This window comes from Sturnira hondurensis, unplaced genomic scaffold (assembly GCF_014824575.4).
Source record: "Sturnira hondurensis isolate 20B ecotype Veracruz unplaced genomic scaffold, ASM1482457v3 Scaffold0006413, whole genome shotgun sequence".
NCBI classification, from domain to species: Eukaryota; Metazoa; Chordata; class Mammalia; order Chiroptera; family Phyllostomidae; genus Sturnira; species Sturnira hondurensis.
In genome coordinates this window covers 24,882,322-24,908,216 of record NW_028079044.1, presented here as the reverse complement: position 1 = coordinate 24,908,216, position 25,895 = coordinate 24,882,322, and the positions used below count along the sequence as shown (strand labels likewise).

The following is a 25,895-nucleotide window of genomic DNA, read 5'->3' as shown; positions in this document are numbered from 1 at the left end:
GCATTGATATTTCCCCCAAAATCCTCTGGAATTAATTGCTTTTTTTCCATTTCCCAGAGTCAACTCTTAATGTTCATTCATTTATTTACTCACTAATTCACTTAATTTATTAGTCAACCTGAGTATAGAGAGGAATTCTGTAGCAGGAATTTCAATCCTGGGAGAGACCCACCGTCCTGGAAAGTAATGAAAGCGTATTTGAAAGTAAATGTCACCAAAAAAAGGTAATTCCAGATATTTATTAGATAAGATAAAATAAACCTTTAATAAAGCCACATTTGAATAACAATGTTGGCATTGGACCCTGAGGGGAATAGATCTGTATTATCTTAGTTTGGAATTTAATCTGTTATATGTTGCATCTCTAAAGACCAGCATTTGTCAATTATATACAAAGATCTTGAGCTAAAGTTTGGTTTAAATCTGTTAAACATCTAAGTAATTAATATTTAATCCTTGGATGTGGCAGATTCTGTGCTTTTTCTGCAAACTATGACTGTGAAGATTATAATTACAGTAATTAAAACTGTTCTTTGAAGTATCTTTCATCTGACTGTTTTTATATTACACTGAGTATAAGAACAGAATCTGAATTGCCTTTTAGGACTGGTTAAAAACTAACAAATTGGCCCTGGCTAGCATAGCTCAGTGGATTGAGCACAGGCCTGCAAACCAAAGGGTTGCTGGTTTGATTCCCAGTCAGGGCACATGCCTGGGTTGCAGGCTAAGTCCCCAGTAGTGTCTTGTGAGAGGCAAACACATATTGATGTTTCTTTCCCTCTCTTTCTACTTCCCTTCCCCTCTCTCTAAAAATAAATAAATAAAATCTTTTAAAAAATAACAAAAAAACTAACAAATTGAATAAAAATACTTCAAAGTCTGAGTAAGTTTTACATCTCTCAACAGGGGATTGTAAAATTGTGTTACAGACTGGCTAATAGCATCCTCTTGACTCATGTGTTTACCTGTGCCAGGTGGATGTCCTTTTTCCTTTCCTCAAAGGAACTGGAAGCCTCAGATGCAGGCCCAGGAGCCTATTATCTGAGCTGGGGCAGGAAGAGGATTTGAGAAGCCTGGTGTCTACTGGCCAGTGAAGCATGAAGCGCCCTTTGCTCACCCACAAAAAAAGCCTTTCTTAGCGTGTACTCATAGACGGGTAGTCCTACCTGGTGCTTGCCAAAAAAAGCAAGACAAACTGAGTGAGTTTTCAAGGTCAAGCTAGCTTGGAGAGATGCTGGGTAACAGGGCCCCTCTGACAAGTACATCATCCCTCTTAGCATATTGAAAACTAAAAGTACTTTAGGAAAGAGACAGGCTTAATTTTGTTAGTCCTGCGTGCCCCAGGCTTACGTGGCCAAGGGGCCCTTTTCTGGACAGACCTTTTGTTGATTAACACTATTGACTCGGCTGGAGAGCCCACAGGAGGAAATGCGGCTCAAAGCCTCAATTGCTTAATGTCCTTTGGCAGGCTTGAACATAGCCATTTGGCCCACCCGTACTTTTCAACCGACGGTTCAAATTGAAACCTCTGTTGCAAACACAGAATCCTTCGCAAAACAATCTGCATGGTGCTCATTTTCTCTCTGCCAGACAAAAAATTAAATCAGCAGAACCCCAAAGCCAATTAGCAAGTCAGCCTTCCTGGCAAAGCCACTTCAAGAAAACTGCTTGTAAGGCCTCAGCATCTATTGCAGGAGGTTCATTCGCTTTGTTGTCTGAACGCAGGTAGCTCTTGCAGGTCTGCCCCTGGGCGTACTTCTGCAGGACTGGTAGCCACCCCGCACTGAGCAGGCTGGCCCTGGACCTAGCTCAACTACATCCTGTCCTTTCCCTGCGCAACAGCCCTGTGTGTTAGCAGATGGGGAACCTGAGGTAGGGAGGTTCAGTAGCCTGCCCAAGGTCACATGAATACCGAAGGGCAGAGTCGGAGTTCAAAACAAGGCAATATGAGTCCTCCGCTGGGTACACACTCCCGTGCACCTCACTGTGCAAATTCGTGAAAGCCGACTGTCCAGACTTGGGCTTAGAGAGAATCGTTGCAGAGCTCATTTCTTTAGGATATAGAAGCTCTACCAGGGGCCTTCCTTTCAAGAAAGAGCTTGGTGAGAGAACAGGCGGTGGGCGGTGCTGGAAGTGGGGCATCCGTGGTGAAATTCTGTGTGGCCTTTTTGTCCCACCATCCCATGGCCTGCCAGTGCTCTTTTTACCCCTGGAAACAGGGTGAGAGTGAGTGCCTTAAAATCTCATTAGATCAGAGAGCCAGTCCAGAAAACCCAGAATCCATTCAGAAAACTCGTCCTGAACACTGTAGTCCTCTGGGAAGCCTTTGGGTACCAAAACCTATTAGTTTCCTATTGTTTATTGCATAACAAACTGTCGCAAACTTAGTGGCTTAAAACTGCACAAGTTCATTACAGTTTTGAAGGTCAGAAGTCCAACCCAGACCTCAAGTGGACTAAATCCAAGGTGTTGGCAGGGCTGTATTCCTCACTACTCACTAGTGCCTCTAGTGGGGAGTATGCCTCCTTGCCTTTTCCAGCTTCTAGAGGCCACCAGCTGAGAAGGCTTTTAAAGGCTCTGAGATTACACTGGGCCCACTTGGATAAGCCAGGATTCTGTCCCCATCTCCGGGTCCATAGCCTTAATCACGTCTGCAAGGCCCCTTTGCCATGTAAATACCATATGCTAGAGTTCCAGAGATTAGGTAGGACATGGACATCTTTGGAGAGCCGTTATTCTGCCTCCCTGAGCTACATAGCCCTTCGGAGCCTTGGTTTCCCCGCCTGTGCAATGGGGATAATAGAGTGCCTACCTCCAAAGGTGGCTGTGAGGACTCAGTGGATTAGTGCACGCGAAGCAAGTGGTGAGCCACGTAGTAAGCCACTCGCTTTGTTGTTTCTCACCTCTGAGATAGCAGCAGAGCGGCCTCTGTGGGTTGCAGCCGCCTGGAGAAATCACAGCTTCTTTAATATTGGTATTTGCCAAGAGGGGGGACAATGCTGCTAGAGAAAATTAACACTAATCATGCTGCTTGAGTATTTTATTCCTGGAAACTCCATGACGTCTTGCACAAGACGGAACCCAAGTGCGGTCCCTCTGTGAACAACAGGGTTTCGTGTTTTATTTATCTGAAGCCTCAGAGGTGGGATTCACAAAAGGTCACAGTGCATTTTTAGAACTGGTAACTACCCTCATCCCTCCCCCGCCAAAATTGGTAATCGGCACACAAATAGATTTAGTAACACGCTCCGTGTGTCAGAGCCAGGAGAGCTTTCTTCTGTCCATCAGCGGACACTGATGTCAAGTGACAAATGGAAGGTGGTGGTGGAGCACAGACCAAGCTGGGATGGGCACCTCTGTAAACAAGCGATGAGTCGTACCAAGGCAGGGACACCTGGTGCTGTGACGACAGCCTTCTGGAAGGTACCGAGATAGGAGTTTAACAGCTCTTGTAGCGCCGCTTGATTGAATCAAAGGCCTGGCAAATAGGCTTTATAAGGAGAAGTTAAAGTAATTGGCTTAATATACCAGGAAAAGAAAACTACGGGATGACTTAATTTTCCACATTAGATGAGAAGGTTTTTAAGCGAGAAAGGTTTGGCCTTGCTGCTCTCTGTGCCCACGAGGATTAAAGGGAGAACACAAACCAACAAACAAAACCTGGAATGGAGACAGATTGTGTTGGCCCCACAGGTAAAATACAGTCCTGAAAGCAGTGACATCCCCAGCTCGAGTAATCGTTAAGAAAAAAAAAACTGGTGTTGGTATTTTTACTTGGCTGATGTCTGTCAGAAAAGTAAACATTCATATTTACAATTTCAGTCCATGGGTACTGTCTCTTTGAAAAAAAAAAGTTGCTTCAGCTTGTGTTAAAGACCTCTAAAAAGAAAAAGAAAAGGTTAAAATGAAAATAAAATTGAGAACTCAAACTTACACTAGAGTTTTCTTAAGGGTAGGAAAATTTTAGACATTTAGTCAATTAACATTCATTGAACCATCAGTTTATTAGACATTAGGTCTGTTTTTTTGCCATGTCGTTCATAAAAGATTCAAGATGGAGTTTACTTGTAACTCCCTAGATACTTCCTGAGTGACTGACGCAGTACCAGGCGCTGGAGACGGAGTGGCAAACAGCAGACACGGTCGCTGTTCTCATGGAGCCAAAGTGCTAGCCAGGGAGACCAACAGGAAACACGAGGATATGCAAACCAGAAATAAGACCGATGATGATAAACCATAGCCACCTCTAGTCCGTTGTGATAGGAAGATTGGGCAGCTCCATTAGATCAGAGCAGTCAGAGAAGACCTCTCAGGAGGTGACGTTTAAGCGAGGAGTTGGGTGACTGGAAGGAGCCGCTGGGCAGAGCCGGGAAAGGGTGCTGCAGGGGGCATGGTGAGTGAGGAGGCCCACGGGCAGGAGCGCTCCACGGACCGCCAGGAACTAGGGAGGGAAGAAGGCCATGTGTGGCTGGCTCTGGGGGCACCATCCGGGAGTGAGCAAGTCGCACGAGATGAGGTCAGAGAAGTCAGCTGGGGCTTTGTGACCCTGACAGGAGCTTGGATTCTGTTCGTAATGTGACAGGAAACCGTAGGAGACATAATCAAAGGAACGGCTGGATCTGACTTATATTTCTGCTACATGTATCATCCTGCGTGAATCTCGTAAACGGAATGCACAGGGGGAAAAAAGCAAGCAAGTGAAAGCAATATGATCCCACTTGTATAAAGTCCAAATATATGCAAAAATAAACAGGGTGTCATTTGAGGATACATAGAAATGTGATGAACTATAGAGAAAATGAATGGTAAACAAAATTCAGTACAGCGCCAGCGGGTCTTGCGGAGGTTGCAGGAGAGGGGAGTGCAAGTTGGGAGGGGCACGGGACCGACTTCAGGAGTATCGTCCGTTCTCTTTCTTAGGTTAGGGGCACATGAGTACCTGCCACATCACTCCAAATACCTTCTATGGACATCACCTGTACACTCTATGAATAAAATAGTTCCTTGTCCAGACTGTGTTTTTAAATGACTCCTCTGGCTGTGGAATGGCTGGATTATAGAGAGGCAGGAGTAAAAATCAGAGAGGAAGGAGGAGCCAGGGCAGTGGTCAGAGAGGGGCCAGGATCGAGGGAAAGGAGCTGTGTGGTGATGGCACCCGCTGGGCAGTGGAGACCCCAGGGAGAACAGGTAGGGGAGGTCGGCAGTCACGGGTTAGGTGTTGCCCACCCTCGTAAAACAGAGTATTGAACAGGCATCCGGGGACAGCTAGTAGTGCGGTGGGTGCAGGAGACGGGAGCTGCAGGGAGGACAGGACTGGAGACGAAGATTTGGGCACCACTGGCGTGTCAGTGATGTGAGAGCTCCGAGTCTGGACGGCTGGGGTTGTCATTCTCACACATTGGTAAGCGCCAGAGGAGCTCCGGTCGCCTCACCTTCAACTGTCACGTGATAACTTGTAAAGTCAAAGAAGTGCGATGTTCTCAAGAGTTTATGTAGAATAATTTATACTTTACCATTTTTGTCTTTTTTACTTCTAGATTTTAGAAATATTAATTTTCTGCATTCTCCTATACTTCCATAAGAGAAAAGGAATGAAACACATTGTAATTCTGCTAACCCTGGTGGCACTTCTAGGTAAGAATATATTTTGTTTCTTAATTTTCTAATCTAGCCATGCTAAGTCAAGAAAGATAGGAAGGAAAATACTCGAGCATTTATTCCTTTCTCATTGTCCACATTTTTCAACTCATATCTATAAGAAGAAACTGAGTCTCAATAATACTCACTATACTTTGCATGTCTCTTGCTACAATTAATATACGTTGCTTTAAAAATATATTTAGTGATTTTTGCTTTTTGGTTATTTTATTTGCTCTCTGACAACTTGAGGATTTCTCTCTTAGTAAATAATTGAAAAATATAAAAACAAATTATCAAGATCCATCCTGTTTACATTCTTTTAAACTTTAAAATATTGCTAATCTGAGACATAAATGTGAGCGATGTGGTTTTCTTATATGCAACATTTCTTTCATTCACTGTTTACCTACTCATTTCCTTTCTTTCCCCAAAAGCATCTTATAAGATTAAAAAACTGATGATTAGACAAGCCCACTTTGTGTTCTCCCTCCCTACTACCTCTCTGTCTCTCTCTCTCTCTCACTCTCTCACTCACACAGACACACACATACTTTCATATATATCAGCACCACACGGTCTTACTAGTCATTTGGGAAATTCCTTTTTTGAAAATGTGTTTGTAGTTCTTGTTTTGCCTCTTTGCCAATGAGATGGCCCATACGTTGTGTGGTGTTTGCTGACTTTACACACTATACTTACACCAGTGGGGCAGGCGCAGCCACGGGGTTAAGCAGGTGTTGGGGCTTTCATTTGTTCATTTCATCAACTAGTTCTCTCCTTTGAAGTGAAAGATTTGCATTTGTGATAGTTACATACAGGAAGGAATTCACTCCTTACCAGATTCAGGTACGCTGTTGATCGAAAGAACAGAAAAAAACTTCATCCCCTTCCAAATTACCAGATAGGGAAAAACCAAAGCAAACAACTAAGAGGAAAAAATGTACATTGTGCACAAAAATACTGAAAATAGGGAACATTTAAGTGGAAAACTAGGATAACAGAATTAAAATCATACATATCAGTTATGAGCACAAATGTAAATGGGGTTAGTTTACCCAGTAAAAACTAAAGATTGCCAAATGGATTTTGAAGAAGATTCACCCAGTCTGCTGTGGTTCAGCTCTGTAAGAGTTTGCAAGATAGCACCTTTTTCTTACTGGCCCTTGTTGGCTGTAAAACATCTTGACTTCATAAATTTCATCTAAAACAAGATCATTCGGACTGAAACCAAAAAGAAAGCAGGTCATGATACTACTTTCTAGACTGAAATCAAGGCAGAAGCATCAAATGCAGCAAAGGGTCCTGGAGGTCCTCCGTTCGTATTTAGTCTCTAATCCTGGCAGGATGGCGGTGGGGAGGAGGGGGCACCGGGAACAGAGATGTAAGAGCGGGAGACTTAGCTCCCGGGAGAGCAGGAGGCAGGAAAATAGGTAAAGGTAGAGAAGCCGAGGGCTTCGGTTTGATTCGGCAGCTCTGGTATTGAACTCTAAATCCTGAAACAGGGACTACAAAATATGGTTGTATAACTGGCCAAAAAGAAATCCTTAATAAATCCCAGGAAGTTGGAATAGTACAGACCACATTGTCAGATCACAGTGAAGTAAAAGCAGAAAATAATAACCAAAATAGAAAGCAGTAAATTCGTACCTCTTAGAAGTATTAACACTACTCTTAAACTGCACATAATACAAATTAGAAACCAAGATTTCGTTGTGGTGTATATTTTTTAAGTTATTAGAAAAACATTTCATATTAAATCCATGGTTTATAACTAATGCTATATTTAGAATGAAATTATTGCTTTAAATGTAAGTCAATTAAGCACGCAACTTAAGAAGTAAGGGGGAAAAATCCCCACTGAAATCCTTAAACAAAAAGTCAGCCAAATATTTTTCCAGCAAAATGGCTTTATTCGGGAACAACCAAGGATTGCAGTACGGAACACACAGCCATGGCAGGCCATGTGCAAGCCCCGTAAGAAAGAAGAGGATTCCTGGCTAGTGTGGCTCAGTGGACTCAGTGCCACCCTGAGAATCAAAGGGTCCCCAGTTCTATTCCCAGTGAGGGCACTTGCCTGGGTTGTGGGCCAGGTTCCCAGTAGGGGGCACTGAAAGACACAACCACACATTGATGTTTGTCTCCCTCTTTTTCTCCCTCCCTTCCCCTCTCTCTAAAAATAAATAAATAAAATCTTTTTTTAAAAAAAGAAAGGAGAAGAAACTATTATAGAGGGGAGATGAGGTAGGGAAGACTGATTGGATTACAAAGACCAGGAGAGCTCCCACTTGGGCTTCCCTCCTTCGCTTTTAATGAGGTTTCTGCTTACTACTTTTTTATGGAAATGAAGCTGAAGCAAGTAGAAAAGGAACAATTAATAAATATAAAGAGAAAGATTAATGACACAGATAACAGAAAAGCAATGGATTGATAAACCCAAGAATCAGTTCGTGGACAATAAAATAGATCTTCTATAAGAAAAAAAAATGGGAATTCCAGCCAAGATGGAGGCATAGGTAGACACACTGTGCCTCCTCGCACAACCAAAATTAAGGACAACAAAAATTTAGATACAAAAAAAAAAAAACCAACCAGAGCTGACAAAAAATTGAATTGTACAGAACTCCAACAACCATTCATCCAGACCCACAACAGGGGCAGAGTTAGCACCTGGCGAAGAGGGGTCGTGGCAGGAAAAAGCAGTGGCTGCTGGACCCGGGGTGCAGGCAGCAGCTAGCAGACCCCGCATGCAGGGTGGCAACCAGCAGACCCAGTGAGGTGCACAAGGCGGCTGGCTGACCACAGTCACACATTCGTGCACAGATAAACCAGATGAAAACCAGAGGCAGCGAGACAGACTACGCAACCCAGGGCCCCAGTGATGGGAAATAAAGCCTAAAAGTACTGATTGAAAACACTTGTGGGGGTGGAGGTGCTGGGAGAGACTCCCAGCCTCACAAGAGAGTTCACTGGAGAGACCCACAGGGTCCTAGAATGTACACAAGCCCACCCACCAGGGAACTAGCACCAGAAGGGCGCAATTTGCTTGTGGGAAGTGGCAGAGGGGACTGAAATCCAAGAGAGAGCAGAACAAGTGCCATTGTTCCCTCTCTGACCCCACCCCCACCTACTGAGTCACAACCCAGTAACGGAAGGGGGGGTTGCCCCGCCCTGGTGAACACCTAAGGCTCCACCCCTTACTACATAATAGGCATGAACAGACCAAAAAAAATGGCTCAAAAGGAAAAACAGATCAAAGCTCCACAGCAAATATAACTAAGCGACCAAAAGATATCCAACCTATCAGATGCATAGTTCAAAGCATTGGTGATCAGGATGCTCACAGAATTGGTTGACTTTGGTTGCAAATTAGATTAAAAAATGAAGGCTACGCTAAGTGAAATGAAGGAAAATGCACAGGGAACCAATAGTGATGGGAAGAAAACTAGGACTCAAATCAATGGAGTAGACTAGAAGGAAGAAAGAAGCAACCAAATAACCAAGAAAAGAATAAAGAAACAAGAATTTTAAAAAATGAGGAGAGGCTTAGGAACCTCTAGGACATCTTTAAATGTTCCAACATTTAAAGGGGTACCAGAAGGGTAAGAGGAAGAGCAACGAGTGGAAAACATTTTTGAACAAATAATAAAGAACTTCCCCAATCTGGCAAAGGAAATAGACTTCCAGGAAATCCAGGAAGCTCAGAGAGTCCCAAAGAAGTTGGACCCAAGGAGGAACACACCAAGGCACATCATAATTACATTAGCCAAGATAAAAATGAAGAAGAAAATTCTAGAAGCAGCAAGAGATAAGGGGACAGTCACCTACAAAGGAGTTCCCATCAGACTGTCAGCTGACTTCTCAAAAGAGACCTTACAGGCAAGAAGGGGCTGGAAAGAAGTATTCCAAGTCATGAAAGGCAAGGACCTACATCCAAGATTGCTCTATCCAGCAAAGCTCTCATTTAGAATGGAAGGGCAGATAAAATGTTTCTCAGATAAGGTCAAGTTAAAGGAATTCATCATCACCAAGCCCTTATTGTATGAAATGTTAAAGGGACTTATCTAAGAAAAAGAAGATAAAAAATATGAACAGTAAAAAGACAGCAAACTCACAGTTATTAAAAACCACACCTAAAACAAAAACAGAAACAAACTAAGCAAACACTAGAACAGGAACAGAACCACAGAATGGAGATCACATGGAGGGTTAGCAACAGGGGAGTGGGAGGAGGAGAGAGGAGGAAAAGGTACAGAGAATAAGTAGTATAGATGGTAGGTAGAAAATAGACAGGGGGAGGGCAAGAGTAGTGTGGGAAATGTAGAAGCTAAAGAACTTATGACACATGGACATGAACTAAAGGGGAGGAATGTGGATGGGAGGGGGTGTGCAAGATGGAGGGGAATGAAGGGGGAAAATGGGACAACTATAATAGCATAATCAATAAATTATGTTTTTTTAAAAAGGAAAAATCTCAAATCCCATAGCTTAGGAATAATACATATATATATAAAATGAAGAAAATAAACAAACTTGAATAAATTGCTTATTTTTAAGAGAAATAACCATGGAGGAAATAGAGGAGTTGTTTTAAGCTACATCCTAAAAAAATAACCAGGCCTAGACTGTCTTCTACCTTCAATCTAGAAAGTAATGCCTTTGACTCTTTAGGGAACATATTATTCTGATGTCATTTAAACTATTCGGGACATGAGGAGAAAGCCTTCACTTTCATTTTTAACATAATCAGTATAAATACAGATCCCAAACAGCACAAATGAAGAATACTAGAAACTAATTTCACTACTGAAAATTCATGTAAAAATCCCAAATTAAGAGAAACGGCAAGCAGGATCCAGAACAAATAATGATACTTCATGACTAGTAGTGTTAATGAAACGAGTCCCTTTCTTTGTGACACTTGTAATAGTTTTTGCACATATGTTCTACTCAATTGCCTAGAAAATACTTAGTGACAATGCGAAAGAGATTCCTAAGCAGTGTGTACTGTATGGTTCATATGTTATAACATATATTCATGGTCAGAGACAGAAAAGCAGACGCCCGGACCGTAACCACACTGGCTCGAAGTACAAGCAAAGTGTGTGGGAGGAAATCAAGGTCCCTCCAGAGCTAGCCTTACAAGCTTCAAGTGACACACATTTCAATAGATACTTACATTGCTAGATTCGCTGAGATAGGACTGTTGTCATAACCTATAGAAATTTGTACAAGGATCAGGTCAGAGCTGTTTAAAGTGAAGCGGTACCCAGCGGCATGGGCCTCTTTGTTCAGATTGAGGGTTTGCTTTTAAATTTATCGCCAGGTCCCTTCAGTGAACTATGACTTCTAAAAGAAACAAAATGCCTGATTTGGAAGTGTGCCCTCATACCCCTCAAGCTAAAGTACATTTTCAGTTTTTGGAAAAGGAGATTATTGAACACTTTTCCTGGGTGCAACGCTTCACCGGCTACTTTAAACATACCCTTTATATGCATGCATATAATACCTTTTCGAAAGCTAAAAGGAATAGAGTTCACATATTATGACCAGATACCAACAGCAACACAAATAGTATTTCTTTCACATTGCCTTTGACTTCTTTTGATTTCATGTAAAAAATTTTTCTTAATTTTTCTGTAGGTTTCAGCTAATGTATGGAGTTATAGGTAATAGTAATTGTAAGGGACCTAGGACAAAATGAAAACACTGTCTTCTTCCTACAGAAACATGGTGTTTCCAGAAAACACTCCATTGCTTTATATTGCTATAAGGCCTTTTCCTTTTTTAAAAAAGATTTTTTTATTTATTTATCTTAAGAGGAGAATGGAAGGAGAGAGGGAGAGAAACATCAATGTATGGTTGCCTCTCGTGAGTCCCCCGCTGGGAACAGGCCTGCAACCCAGGCATGTGCCCTGACTGGGAATCGAACCACGATCATGTGGTTCACAGGCCTGTGCTCAATCCACTGAGCTAAACCAGCCAGGGCTGCTATAACCTTTTCAAGTCACATTTTCTTCACTGCTATTTGGCACCGAAGAAAAAATTTCCCGTAAGGGATAGGTTCCCCCTGAGCGTAGAAAATGGGTAGACATGCTTATGTAAATCTGAGATTTATGGTTGACTCTGAGAACTGAATTCAGCTCTGGTCCTGCTTCCTATTAGTGTCTTCTTCAAAAATTATTTTAATAAAACTTGTAGGCCTTTATTAACAAAGGGTTCATACACAGACTAAGCACAACTCTTAGTAAACTCTCAGAGTGAGTTGCTTTTCACTCTCCAGTCTTCTCATCTATTTGGCTTTAAGCTTTTTCAGCATAATTACTAGTGATTTTTCCATTAATGTCCCAGGGCACAATCTGATTTTTCTTATCTCCCCCTTCATTGTTTTCTCCTTTCCCATCTACTAGTAATTATAACCTCTGTAGCATCCTTTCAACAGTTCGGGCTGGAAAACAAGCACCTTGCTCCAGAGATAAAAAGCACCCAGTCACACAGCAGATCGTTAGCTGATAAAAGCAGATCTGAAGCCCAGCCCAGCTGGAGCGGCAGGGCCACGGCTCAGCTAGCGGCTCGTCCTACCCGGCCACTCCCACAACACAGTCTTCATGCTTAACGCTTAATGGGGGGTGTTCACTGCTCTACCATGTCAACTTGAGATATTTATGTGTAATTCCATCTAAGGTATGTATTTTATTGTGTTCTCTGTTTTCTTTTCCAGCCTCAGTGACTGTTATCTCAGTAAAAGCTGTCTCAGGCATGATTACTTTTTCTGTGACGGATACAATGCAACTAACTTACCCCATCTTCTATATAATGTTTATCATCATGATAGCATCTTGTGTTTTCCAAGTCAAGTAAGTTAGCTTCTATATCCGCACCAATCTTTCAACATGCCTGTGCTTCCCTGAACATTAGTCTTTATTGGCTTCAGATGATAATCAAAATTAGATGCAACTGATTTTGAAGGGGGAAGGGTCTACGGCTTATCCTCAGCTCACATGCCTTGCAATATCCTTCACATCCAATAAGAAGTCTCTACCGAGCGTTGCCTTCACATCTTGTGAGTTCTGAAGTGCAACCGTAATCTAGCGAAGTGCGCTTTGATACTTTCCTGATGCTCTTCTGCTTGTAATTAATATCCATCGTACATAGGCCGTCATTAGCAATAAATCAAAGGGGCAGGTCCACATCCAGGGTTTCATTCTAAGCCTAGGAAATGCATGAACCCTTCACCTTCACTTCTTAGCTCATGCTCAGTAATTGCCCAGGGATGGACAAAACCAGACGTTTGGCCGGGAGGGAAATCCTTTCCCCAGAACTTCACATCTTTGGCCAGAATTTGCTCCGTACCCAAGAGATTGTGGAATGATTGTTTTGTGTTTCCCTTGGGGCCTAATCGTGGTGACATGGAACATTTTTAATGTCGGCCCTTTTCTCCCCCCGCCTCCATCTGCCCCAATTGCTTCCCCTCCATTTCACTTGGTGATTATGCCTTTGCCTTCTAGGCGCTCTTGAGTCGACCAGAACGTTTTCTGTTTACCCCAAAATGCTCTGCAAAACCACCATCCCAGGGCCAACTAGGAAGTCAGAGCCCAGACTCAGGAAGAGAGTGGTTTCTTCTTAGGTTGTAGGAGTAAAGTCTAATTGCCGTGGCCAGTTCTAGGCCCTGTGATGGGGAGTGTGGAGAATTGCTGGAGAAACCCAGTGTCTTGTCACTGTTCCCTTTGTCAGTTCCTTATAGGACTGAGTGTGTGTCTAGTACGCAAATCTTGCCACTTGTCTCATCTCTCTCTTCTTCTGAATTAATCAGCGCTGCTACACTACCTTTTTGAATTCAGTGATTAGTATCACCATGTTTAAACCACACTTTGTGAATTTAAAAGGCAAGTGCAACTGAAGGCAGACTGCATCCTTCTCACCCTTGTTTCCGTCCCTGCCTTTTCTACACTAAAGCTCTGTGAACACACTGTAGAACTGTGGGTTTCAGTCCATCAAAATTACCTGAGGAGGTTCATTTACACACATATACGTACCTATGTGTATACATACACGCCCACATGTGTGCACACACACAGGAACACCTGGCTGTGCCCACAAGAATTTTTTTCAGTTGCTCAACAACGGGACCTGAGCCTCAGGGCTCTTTGAAGGAGCCTGGGTGATGCCAGCGCAGTGCACTGCCTTAGAAAAGGTTCTAGTCCCTGACCAGGCAGCACAGCTCAGTTGGGGGAACCTGAATGATGTTGGTGGCCAAAGTGAGAAGCTGAGTTCCCACATGTGCTCCACAGCTGGAGTCCTAGGCATTGTTTTTGAAACATTAAACATTCCCTTACTTCTCCATCTTCTTTGTTGGCGCGTGGCATGTCAATGCATAGCTATGCTATTCCCCAGATATGATATTTAACAGATTCTAGGGTCTATCGTAATGAATCAGCCCCAGTGTGATACCGGTCCAGCAGCTTGAATTGCTTCCAACTCAAACTTCTGTGGCCTCGGAATATGATTAATTGCTTTTCATTGTTACCGTTGTTGGTTTAAACAGACCATAAAACCTGACATCTGATCTCCTACATCAGATGCATATAAGCTATGACTGCTGATTGGAAATGCCCTTTTCCTGCACTTCCTTTCCCTTTGTAGTTGTAGCTAAAGAACATGCACTTCTTGATGTTATTGTTAACTTATTGCTGAGCGTCTCTTAAAGCCAGAGTTTCAGTAAGTGCCTTCTACTCTAGGTTCTTAAATCAAGCCACGAGACTCTACAATACAGCGACTGTGGTGCCAGTTAACCATGTTTTCTTTACAACCAGTGCTATTATTGCAGGTGAGTTTTGGCTTTCCATACCTACATAGGTGTTCTGCCCCCACAACAAACGTACTGAGAAAAATCAAGGAACCCTTAGACTATGGGGATCTGCGTAGCCCATCTCCTCCAGCCTCCACCCGGTCTCTGAGTCTCCTCCGTAACCGCCTCTAGGACAGGTTATTCTGCTATGTGTGAAGGCTCCCCAGTGCTCCCTGCCTCCTGAGACGGCTCAGTCCCGTTTTAGATTACTCTAGTTATTTGGAGGGCTCTAATCATTAGAAAGTGTCTCCTTATATTGGACTGAAATTCGCCTCCCTGTGAATTCCAGACATTCATCCTAGTTTCACTCTCCGAAATCTTCTCCTTGCCAATCCTTGTGATCATCAAAGCCGCTGAAGCATCTTCTTGTGTCTTGTCTTTGGTCCAGACACCCCCAGTTCCATAACTCTTCCCTCCCCGGCCCTCACCACTTTGATCAGAGAGTGGGATCCCCCACTGAAGCCAGCGATCCAGGGAAGGCCAGACAGATGAGGACAGAAGCTACTACTTTTGCTGTTCTGGCCTCTGTTTTTCTACTCTTGCATTCTTTTCTTGTTATGGACAATTTTTTAAGTATATCAGACACAATGGTGTTTAAAAAAAAGCGTGAAATTGAAACTTGGTTCAAACCAAACTACAGTAGATTTAGGTATATCCCTCTTAAGTTTCGTACTGGTCTACCCTAGTTCTTTGGCATATTGAATAAATTCACCACCTTCCCATATTGAGACTTCACTTCCTATTGCAAAATGTATGTATTTTGGAGATAATTAGGGACTATCTGTTTCCTAATTGGCTCATCTTCATTATTTCATTGCAAACAATGTGACTGACTGCCAGTGGGAACTTTTTAAAAGTAATTAATACCTCTTCTGTTTCCCAGAATTCAACCATTCTTTTAAAGAGAAAGAGTATGTCCCAGGACATCTGATCTTTTAGCATTTTATGCTTGTTGATAATAGAGAGAAAAAATTGCACATCTGTGTGCCCTAGAATTATTAGAAAAGAAACAAGGTCAGGAAGAGTTATAGACGTGACATATAGCTACTAATTAATACAGATGAGCTAAAGGCGTGTAAAAAACATAGTTTCCCTCAAAAGAAGTTTCAGTAGGAGCACCCACAGGGCTGGATCTCAATATTCAGTGTGCAGATTCATTGATGAGTCAGGGAGGCTGGCCTTTCTGGGGGGATAACAGCTCATGCGGTGTTTCCGAAGTGTTGAGTGGAGGTGGAGCTTCTTGATCAACTTCTCTCTGTTTCCATCAAAAATCATGGCTTGAAGTTAAAGTCAGAATGAGACACCATGTTTTGCCTACTAAACTGGTAACATTTTTTTCTTTTTATCATGATAATCAAGCTGACGGGGCTGCAGTGTCCCTGACATTCTTGTAGAGCTTTGGGTGGCGTGGTACCTACCACCTTGCTAGAACTAAGGGTCATAGTTTTTATCAAGAATGTTAAAAATGTTTCTACTCTTTGATCCTACAACTCTACAGCAACAACAAACAAATAACCCAATTAAAATATGGGCAAAGGAGGTGAATAGACATTTCTCCAAAGATGGACAAAGGGCCCATAAGCACACATGACAATACTCTGCATCGCTACTCCTTAGGAAATGCAGATCGAACCCACGAGTAGATACCACCTTATATCCATTAGGATGGCCACTAGAAAAGAAAAAACATGGAAAACAACAAGTGTTGGTGAGGATATAGAAAAATTGTAACCCTTGTGCACTGGTGGTGGCAATGTAAAATGCAGTAGTCACCCAGCAATTTGGGTTTATGTTCAAAAGAACAGAAGGCAGGGGCTCAACAGATACTTGTACACCTAGGTTCATAGCAGCATCAGTCACAGTAGCCAAAAGGCAGAAGCAACCCAGGTGTCCATAGACATATGAATGGACAAAGAAAATGTGGTCTATACATACAATGAAATATGAAATATGTGTGTACCAGCCTCAGAAATGAAGGAATTTCTAACACATGCTACAGCATAGATAAACCTTGAAGACATTGTGCTAAATGAAATAAGGCAGTCAGAAAAAGATAAGTGCTATATGATTCCACCTATAGGAGGTATCTGGGGTAGTCGGACTTGTAAAAATGGGAAGTAAAATGTGGTGTCAGAGGCTGGGGGAGGAGGAACTGAGGAGCCCTTGTCCAATACATAGAGAGTTTCAGTTTTGCAAGATGAGAAGGCTCTGAAGATTGGTTACACAGCAATGCAAATATACTTAACACAACTGAATGGTACACTTAAAAATGGTTAGAATGGCAAATGTTATGGTATGTGTATTGTACCATAATTCTAAAAAAAAAGAAAGAAAATGTTCTCTTTAGGAATTCCACTTTAGGCTACAACAACAAAAATCCTAAAATACGGGGGCGGGGGGGGGGAAATATGTGCAAAGTAGTTTATTGCTACTTTACCAAATCAAAAACCAAAAACAATGTAAAATACCCGTAGAGAAATGAATATTATGGTAAATCAGCTTATTAAATAACACAGAATCATAAAAATGCTTGCAAGGAAGTGTGTAATAATGTTTCAGAAATGTTCGGTCATTCAACAAATATTCATCAGAACAGGACGTGCCTTCTTCCTATAAGAAGTTCATTCACTAGGTAACCAGAAGATAGGCTTCAGACTGAGAAAGCTCCCAAGTCTAGGACTCTGTCTTGTTCTTCGTGGTACCTGTGGCACCAAGAACAGGGGCTGGTACCCAAGACTCTCCATAAGTAGTTGTCAGCCAGCCAGCAGGGCTGCCATCCCACACACAAAGACTTAACTTCAGGTAATACATAACTTAGCGATATCTCATTTCATAAAAACTCTATGAAGGCTTTGGGGTCCTAGGCCAGGAAGAAATCACGTAGAGCAACAAGGAGAGAAGAAAAGCTCACATGCGTGGGTTCCTTTGCCCGAAAGGGAAGAGCAGGAAAAGGAGATGGGAGAGGGGCTGGTAGTGAGTCGTGGAGCGCAGGTAGCACATCAGATGCTCCACTGTTCTCCAGTGCCTGAGTGGCCGGCCTGTCAGACTGCAGGGCATCGCCAGAAGTGACAGCATGGGCAGCAGCTGACCCCAAGCACTAGTGCTGCGTCACAGGCCCCGGGGTCCACCCAGACTCCCAGGTCAGGCTTAATGACCCCTGGCCGCAAACTGTAGGTGGGAACTGTCACTAGGGTTTTGTTTCCTTGCATGTGCCAGTGGACATATCCTTTCCTGCGTAAGAAATTTCTGCTTGAAAAAGTTATATTAAAGTGTATTGATTTTATAATAATGATACTTAACGTTATATACAAAGTCTACAAATCTATGTTCTCTTTGAAATCATTGGAAGTGTAACTATGGCATGCAAGCATTTTTAAACTAAGCTACTGAATGTGCACTTTAAGGTAACTATACTTAAATACCATTTTCTCCTGTGTGTACGTATCTTTTCCGTTAGAAGGGAGCATTTTATGGCTTCTTGTTGGCATATCTGAATTGCCAGCATCACTACTCTTGAGCCTTGGGGCCACTGTTTAGTAAAATAAGGGTCACTTGAACACAAGCCCTGAGACACCCCAACACTAAATCTCACAGCTGAAACGGCTGCCAAGTCACGGGAAGGGGGCGGAAGAGCCACACGTGCTTCCCAGAGGTGTCATTCATGTCCCGGGCCAGGGGGTTTCCTCCCACAACTCAGAACAGCACAACTCGAAGCTTATGAATTGTTTATTTCTGGGACTTTTCATTCGATGCTTTTGGACCAAAAAGTGGGTAACTGGAATCACAGAAAAGTGGGTCTCCTGTATTAACATAATTTGGAAAACAATGTGTAGCTCTTGTAAACAAGCTAAAACTCATTTTGTCTTTAATTCTTGTTAAAGGTATCATATTTTACAAAGAATTCCTTGGTGCGGCTTTTCTCACTATATTTTTATATATTTTGGGGTGAGTAAATGTCCCAGAGGTAAGTAAGGTATATGAAATCCTATTACTTTTACGTAGGATTTTTGGCATTGTACCTGAGGCATAAAAAATTGGAAAATAATATGAGAAACAACTGTTTCCTGAGCTCCTAAAGGAAACATTGTTCAATTTAACACCCTATACAAGGTTCACTGTCTTTCACTTTGTGATTTCAGTGTTGGTCAGAAGGTTCTGGAACACTGGAGGTTTTTCAGTTCCAGCCAAGATAAATCCACTGGCTCTGTAGCTGCTCTGTGGTCTTTTCAGACTTTATCAGCCCTATCTTGCCCTTGGGAACCCCTAGGCTAGGTCTCAATCAGGGAATACTCAACCATGGATACTTCTAGGATCCCCTAGAATAATGACGTCAGAGTGCAGCATCCCCTTTTCTGGGTGGGGCTGACGCTTTGTTGCTGGGCGTCATGGCTGACATCCTTGCAGAGAATAGATCTCTGAGGGCGCATCACCACTGTCGAGGATCTTCCGTGGGTTCCAAACGGCACTCCACTAATGCTTCCCTGCTCCTCGACCTGGTGTTCTGTGTGACCATCATTATGCAAACTTGATCCCAGACCACTTTGAGCACAGAAAACTATTTATCTTGAACATTCAATTTCATAAGATATTTGGACAAGACGAACTTTCTGGGATCTGGAAACTGTGACTATTCTTATGGCCAAGGACAACTGAATTTCTTAGAAAATTAAAGAATAAATCATTATTTTTTGCATGTGTTGCATGCCAGTAGTGGGCCTGGGCATGCACGGATAGAAAACGAGACTGAGTGTCTACCCAAAGGGTGTAGAGCCTGAATCAGTCTCCAGATGGTGAAAACCTGGAGCAGAGACTTATGGGAAGCGCTCCAGGTCTTGGTTTTGAGGACAAATATTGTTGGCTGCAGCGATGAAGACAGTTTTAGGCAGCTTACCCTGAGAAGCAGGAAGAACGAAACCAAGGGAGTCATGTCGTAGTGCAGACGCCAGGCTCGGTTACTGAATGCCGGCAGCTGTTTCAACGTCCTGTATTCATATTTTTCTCACAGGTGTTTGCTGTCATTCCTTGGTGTGTTTCTGGTCACAAGAAATCGAGAAAAGGAACATCTGCCACAGTCATACGTTGATTTTGGAAATATTCCTGGTAAAACTATATATTCTTTCATTTACAACAGACAATCTTATCCTTAACAATGAGTAATTGTGGCTATTATTTTAGAGATGTAAATTAATATAAAACATAGTGTACACTTTCTTCAGAAAGTGTACATTTCATGATACTACCAGAGGTGGTGTTGTACCTGTAAATACCAATAATCATTTCTTTAAATGTCAGGTTTACACAGAGCACTGAGGATACAAAAGAACTGACCCTGTCTTCTGGAGTTGGGTGATGGTGGAGATTTCGCCTCTGAGTTTCCTTAAATTGGGAAAGAGTAGGAAAGGAGTAGGGAGTGGCTCCCCACAGCAGCCCCGATTCTCAGAGAGCCTCGGAGGGGGTGTCTCAAGACCGAAGCCAGGCTACCAGGGAACGAGGTTCCTGGGAAGACGGCGGTGGCCTGTGCACTGCAGGGCTGGGTGCGGCGTGCTTCCCAGACACCTGAGCATGAGCTTCCTCCCCTCCCACTTCCCTTGTCCATCCTTATCTGTTTGATATGTGCCATATTCCCAGTCAGTTGTCTACCGTCACTGAGAGTCAGTCGCTTTAGCCATGTGGACAACAGAGGTGACGTCCAGAACAAAGGAAACACTCCACTGTGTCCTCCCTGCCCCCACCACCCGCTGCCACCCTCAACCACCTCTGGCTTTGCTAGGGATTTGGGGTGACCTACAGGTCTCCAGAAGGGGTAGTGATGTTCCCACGGGCTCCTCCAACATTCTGTTGGGACCAAGCCTCTGAAGAAGAAAACATGAGAGACTCGGCCCTGCATCTGAGAAAACGTGGCCCTGGATATTCTGTGTTCTCTTTCCACTGAAGCCACCTTGACCAGCTAAGAGCCTTCAGTGCGAGAACTGGTGTTTGTGGTGAGGGAATGCATGTCATAGATGGCTTCTATGGGTAGAGGTTCTTAGGTAGAAAATACAGTTTACTTATTTTTCACTCTCTTTTTCGTGTCACAAAGCCCATCCACAGGATCAGGAATAGCTTTAGAAGCCACTATGAAAGACTGTTTTTCTAAGTTGTTAGGTGTTTTAGGCGCAACAGGACACTGGGGAGAAAGCTTTGGAGATAAGTGAATACTTCACGTTAACCTCCCAACGGGGCCCAGCAGGACAGGCCCCGTGGCTGGGGCGCTGCTCTCCTGGGCGGTGCGTGATCACATGTCAGGGGACGTGGAGGTCCAAGGGCCTTTTCTTCCCTGATGTTTTCCTCTTCTGTTTAGAGCGTGACCACATAGCATAAAAAAGGGGGATAAAATGTGGCCTAGATCGAGGAGAAATTATTAAAACGTATTCTTCTTTAAGAGCTCAAAAGATTTTTTTTTGTATGTGTGATTATTATCTCCACAGGGAAACAAATGTTGGATAAAATACAACCAGATTCAAACAGCTTATCCTATGGAACATTGCCCGATGGAAGTGACTCAACAAAGAGCCAAAGTGGAGAGAAGAAAGAGGCCTAGCATGCCGAGAGGGACGGCCGTGGGCCTGCTACTCGATACCACCTTTTTAAAACTTGCACATGTTCCATTTGTGTCAGCAGCTATGTATCGCTGGCGTGAGTTAGCGTTAGTCCCAGTCCTGTGCCCTGCCTCCCTCTCCGTGGACACTCAGGCCTTCCTAAGCCTGACAGTCTAATGTTCTCGTGGAATGCAGCTCGAAGGCTTCCCCCACGCCACGGGCCTCTCCCTAGTGATCGTGTGACAGCTACGTCTTAATCAGAGCCTGGCTCCCCAAGCGGGAATGCCACACAAAAATGCACACCCACGACTTGGCTATAGGACACATGGCTGCTTCCCGCTCCCCCCCCCCCCAAGGGCTGTGGTGGCGGTTGCTTTGCTTTAAAGAGACACTTGACCCCAAAGCCTTACTCCTGAACAAAGGTTTGGGAGCATTCCTCTTTAAAACTCTTAACTGCCGCATAACATCTCACCTTCCTGTTCCTAAATAAGAGCAGTGAGTCATCTTCTTTTGAAAACTAGCCCTACCTGTACCTCCCCTTTAAAAACTAAGGGTGTCTTTAAAATTAGAATTTGTAAGTGGCACCCTGTGATGGGGCGTACCAAAACTAAAAGACCTTGGCTGGTGGACTTTTTAAGCAAGGGAAAATTTAAGAACTAGGGCCAATTTTTAAAAAATAAAAATACAGAATGATGGCATTTCTTCAGCTGTGAGATCCTATTTACCTTAATTGAAACTGAAGGGAAAGCTTAATATTCCAAGCCTTCATTTGGGTAGCTGTTAAAACTTGTCAAGTGGGTTTATATGTTGTAACTCTTAACACGTCTCAAAAATCATATTGAAATTCTTGCTGATATTTTCACTAACACACCGTTGCTCCCCTAAGCCATTATCTCAAGCCTTATAAATTCATCCATGCAACTGGGATGATTGGAGGGAACTGGATCCCAGCCATTTAAATCTTAAACGAAGCCACAGCCAGGTGGCCCATCTGAGCCTAGAGAGGAAGCCCTGTGCTCCTGTACCCTGAATGGCTTTTCTGTTGCAGTGAGTCACAGTCTGCTAAGATAACATTTGCATAATCACCCATTACTTATGCTCTACCTAATATTTAAATGAGAAGAGAGGAGTTAACCTTCACTGTAGCCATAAGCAATAAGCCCTGTGCTTAAGGACCTTTGGAAGCCTTCAGGTCATTCTGACGAGTCTGCACAGCACGGTCCCAGTCAGTTGCCTTTGCGTAAGTGCAGGGTGTTTAACTCAGATCCACAGAGATTATAATCTTAATTGTTGCAGGTCTTGTAGCTTTGTTCTGTGTCATACCCTGCACTCCTGATCAGACCAACCAAACCTGGCCATAGAGGCAGGATTTGAATCCATCTCCAATGTATGCATAATAATAACTTAGATCCCGTGTCTGGCTTTTGAACTCCTGGTAAGAATTCCTACCATTGTGGAATGTGTTCCATTAATTCAAATAAAACAGTCATAATTTATGGCATGTTTTTCTGAATTGGTCCAACATGTTGGCCCGGGGAAGGCTCAGCTAAGAAATGTGTCTGGTGTATTAAACTACAGATTTCTAGTGACTCTTAAGACTGGTTCAAAGATTGGGAAAATAATGAGACCATAGAGTTCGACTTCAAGCAGGACTGTATTTTAGCTACAGCACATGGTTTGAGCTTTGGAGAATTTTGCACAGACATAAGCACAATACTGGTACTTTAGTGATCACCTACACTTGCATCTTTTTAAGAGTTTTGAAAAATAACATTGACTTATGCACCTTCAAGCCATCTAGCAATGCTTTAGAAGTTGAGGTAACATACAAACTGTATTCAGGCCGAATGTTACTTTCCATATTGCTGCTCCAAAATAAGGTGAAAGGAACTTCAGTTGTGCTGGACTGTAAAGATTTTTTAAATTACACAGTGCATGACAACCAGCAAAGCCAACCCGGCCCTTCTTTTGGCATCGTGAGTGGGGGGCCTTCAGCCAGCACTTGACTCATCTGTGTCTAGACCAAGGGTCTGCAAAACTTTTCCTTTAAAGACCCAGAGAGAAACTGTTTGGGGTTTGTGGGCCATACAGTGTCGCAACTACCCCACTCTGCCGTTGTTGCATGAAAGCAGCCACAGGCAATGTGTAGCGGGTGAGCCTGGCTGTGCCGGTAAAACCTGATTCACAAAAACAGGTGGCCGGTCCACGGGCTGTAGTCAGCAACCCCCCGGTTAGACTCCTCTGCCTTTGCTCTGCAGCTTCTTTCTTGGTCCTCGGGCACTTGAGAGCTTACAAAGCAACAGTTCCTGTTCATGACAAACCAAGGACCGTGGGAGTGTGGAACCAGGTCTTGACATTTACACCAGGATCCTTCTGCTTACACAGGATACAAATGGTGCCACGCCTTCATTGCTGGTGCCAGAGTTTCTCTCTGAAAGGCAGTGGCTCTTTTGTGAGCCCTACTGCCTGCCTGGAAGAGTCTCTCCAGCCCCACTCCCCCACCAGTAATAGCTTCAGAAACGGCTAGGAGTTACCTCTCATGTAATAGATTAAGAAGTCTTTACCATCTGGCTGTTTTCAGCTTAAATGTCTTCTTGCCTTATAATACTTTTGCTACCTTGAATCACCTGGGAAAAAATGCAATAAAAAACTTCTCAAGCAGTGACTCAGAAGGTATTTTTCAACACCGCTCCCACCTCCACGAGTTCCTGGCAAGTCTATTCCATGGCAGAGAAAGAAGGGGAAGAAAACAGGTTTCACAGATTAGTGCAATTTAGTGTATTGAAGAGTCACAGTGGAGTGCGTAAGTCTGGCCCCAAAAGAAGCAGGTGCAGCAGTGGACATGGCTCTGTGGATCGAAACACTGAGCCAGATCCCTGAAGCCAAGAGCCCCATTGGTGCTTCTTGCTTCCAAGCACACGGCTCCTTAAGGAGTGGTGACTCGACACACTCGGCCACACCGAAGGCTGCTTCGTGCTTGCCAATTTAATAGTGATATTATGGACATAAATATAGCAGTTACTAAAATCAGCTCTCCCAGTACCCTTCCAGACCACTTTTCTTAAGTTCTGCGGATGGTTAGAGAGGCAGTCCTTGAACAGGGCAACTAACTGCAAACCTAATACATGTGTCTGGCACCAGTGAAAACAAGTGCTTTGGTGAGATTGCTAGAAAAACGCACATTCTGAGCTTTCGGGACCAAGATCTCAGAAACGAACCTAACATGATAGTATGAGGAATTTAGAAGCAGTTTCAAATCATTACATTCATCAGCATTCTGGCTCTTATGGTCATCTTGAAGTAAAGAAAATAAAATTCCACACGTACGTACACAGTTTCCATGCAACCACAGACCTGCCTTGGACTACTATACATAGTGTTTTAGCAATTGTGGTGCATGCGGGGAAAAGCCTCCCCATCCAGGGATTCCTGAGTCTGCCCCCTTTCTCACCAGCCCCAGGGCACCACATACTTGCTGTCCTGTGCCAGGAGAGCAAATCAGTTCCAGGATCTGCGGCCTGTCCAAGGAAACGTATTTTTGCTAGAAAGGGAGGAAACTCCTCCTTCAATACGGGTCCTTATTGAGAATTAATGAGTCCCAACCACAATGTGAAAAAGAAATATCAACCCCAACATCAAAGAAATGTGTTTCAGGGTGCACCCACCTGGGCCAGATGCTGCCAACAGTTTCATGTAGTTCCAGGCAAGAGGCAAGAGAGTCTCCGAGTTCTAGGAAAGAATCTCCTTCCCGGGGAGCTGGCAAGTGCGTAACCGAGAAGGAGCCCAGCTGTTCCTGATGGGACCAGCATGCGTGGACCCAAGCCACTTTGCACATTTGAGCTGCTGCTCTCCAGACGCAAGCTAATCCTCCCAGCGTGCATGAATCCCACTTTTGGAGCCTTTTCCTTCATGGTTCTAATTTGAAAACCAACCTCAGCAATTTACTGAGGCTTGGGCTCTGCTCCTTCCATCCAAAGCACCTCACCTAAACCCTCTAAACACTGAACACGAACAAGGAAATGAATCAGCCCAAGAACTCTCGATCCAGGGACGTGAAGCTTGAGTGGTTTTGCCCGATTATAGACCACTAACCCAATTACCACATGCCTCCAACTTAGCACATGTTCATTAATTCACTGAGACATAATTGATCACATACTATTTTCAATGTAATATGCTTAAAGTTATTAAGGACATAAAAATGAATTAGACTCAAAGACCAGCTCTTCAGGAACTTAGTGTCCGGTCAGAGAAATTTACTGGCCCCTTACTATCTTCCAGGCAGCTTTCATTTATTGGTCCCCTACTATGTGCCAGGCATGGGGCAGAGTCTTTTCGCTTTGCTACTCACTTAATCCAGGCAATTTCTCTATCAGCAAGGTCATTATCTCTACTTTACAGATTTAAAAACCAGGGCAAATGGCAGGGTGCAAACTAGGATCAGGCAACAGGGGCACCTAGGGCACAAAATTTAAGGGAACTTGTAAAAATCTCACTGCCGGTGAGAGGGCCGATCCTGCAGTTTCAGGGCCTGAGAGTGCGGGCCTCCTTAAATTTTACAGTGCCTTGTTGCATCCTGGCCCTGGCAGGTGACTCGGCCAGTGCCATTCAACTGGCAAGTGATAGAGCTGGGATTTGAACCCAGGACTTCTAACTCTGCAACCCACACACTCACTTACTGGTACCAACACATCAACACTGCACAACGGAACAACAAAGGTGCCTTAAGAGACTTGAATAAAAGGCATGGGACCCCACAAAAGGGGAAGGTCACTTTTGACTAGGGGACATCTTTAAGGGAATTGGGAATTATAATGAAATAAATGTTGCCC

At 43.6% G+C, this 25,895-nt stretch overlaps 1 protein-coding gene and 1 long non-coding RNA gene across 3 annotated transcripts in view; one reads left to right on the top strand and one right to left on the bottom strand.

Moving 5' to 3' along the window:
- NIPAL2 (NIPA like domain containing 2) overlaps nucleotides 1-23,239 on the top strand; it is a 75,006-nt gene extending 51,767 nt beyond the window's left edge. Inside the window, exons 6-11 of one of the 2 annotated variants that reach the window (XM_037048256.1) lie at nucleotides 5,538-5,634; nucleotides 12,359-12,494; nucleotides 14,376-14,464; nucleotides 18,367-18,430; nucleotides 19,491-19,585; nucleotides 20,953-23,239. In XM_037048256.1, coding sequence (XP_036904151.1) covers nucleotides 5,538-5,634; nucleotides 12,359-12,494; nucleotides 14,376-14,464; nucleotides 18,367-18,430; nucleotides 19,491-19,585; nucleotides 20,953-21,065 — 594 coding nt within the window. In that variant the 3' untranslated portion in view covers nucleotides 21,066-23,239. The remainder of the gene's footprint in view (nucleotides 1-5,537; nucleotides 5,635-12,358; nucleotides 12,495-14,375; nucleotides 14,465-18,366; nucleotides 18,431-19,490; nucleotides 19,586-20,952) is intronic. The other variant, XM_037048257.1, reaches the window with a different exon arrangement.
- LOC118988549 (uncharacterized) lies at nucleotides 22,708-25,295 on the bottom strand. The gene is made up of 2 exons (XR_005066800.1): nucleotides 24,729-25,295; nucleotides 22,708-23,780 (listed from the first exon to the last, which is right to left on the bottom strand). It is a non-coding gene; the product is annotated as an uncharacterized LOC118988549 (long non-coding RNA).
- Between the last annotated feature and the right edge of the window lie 600 nt (nucleotides 25,296-25,895).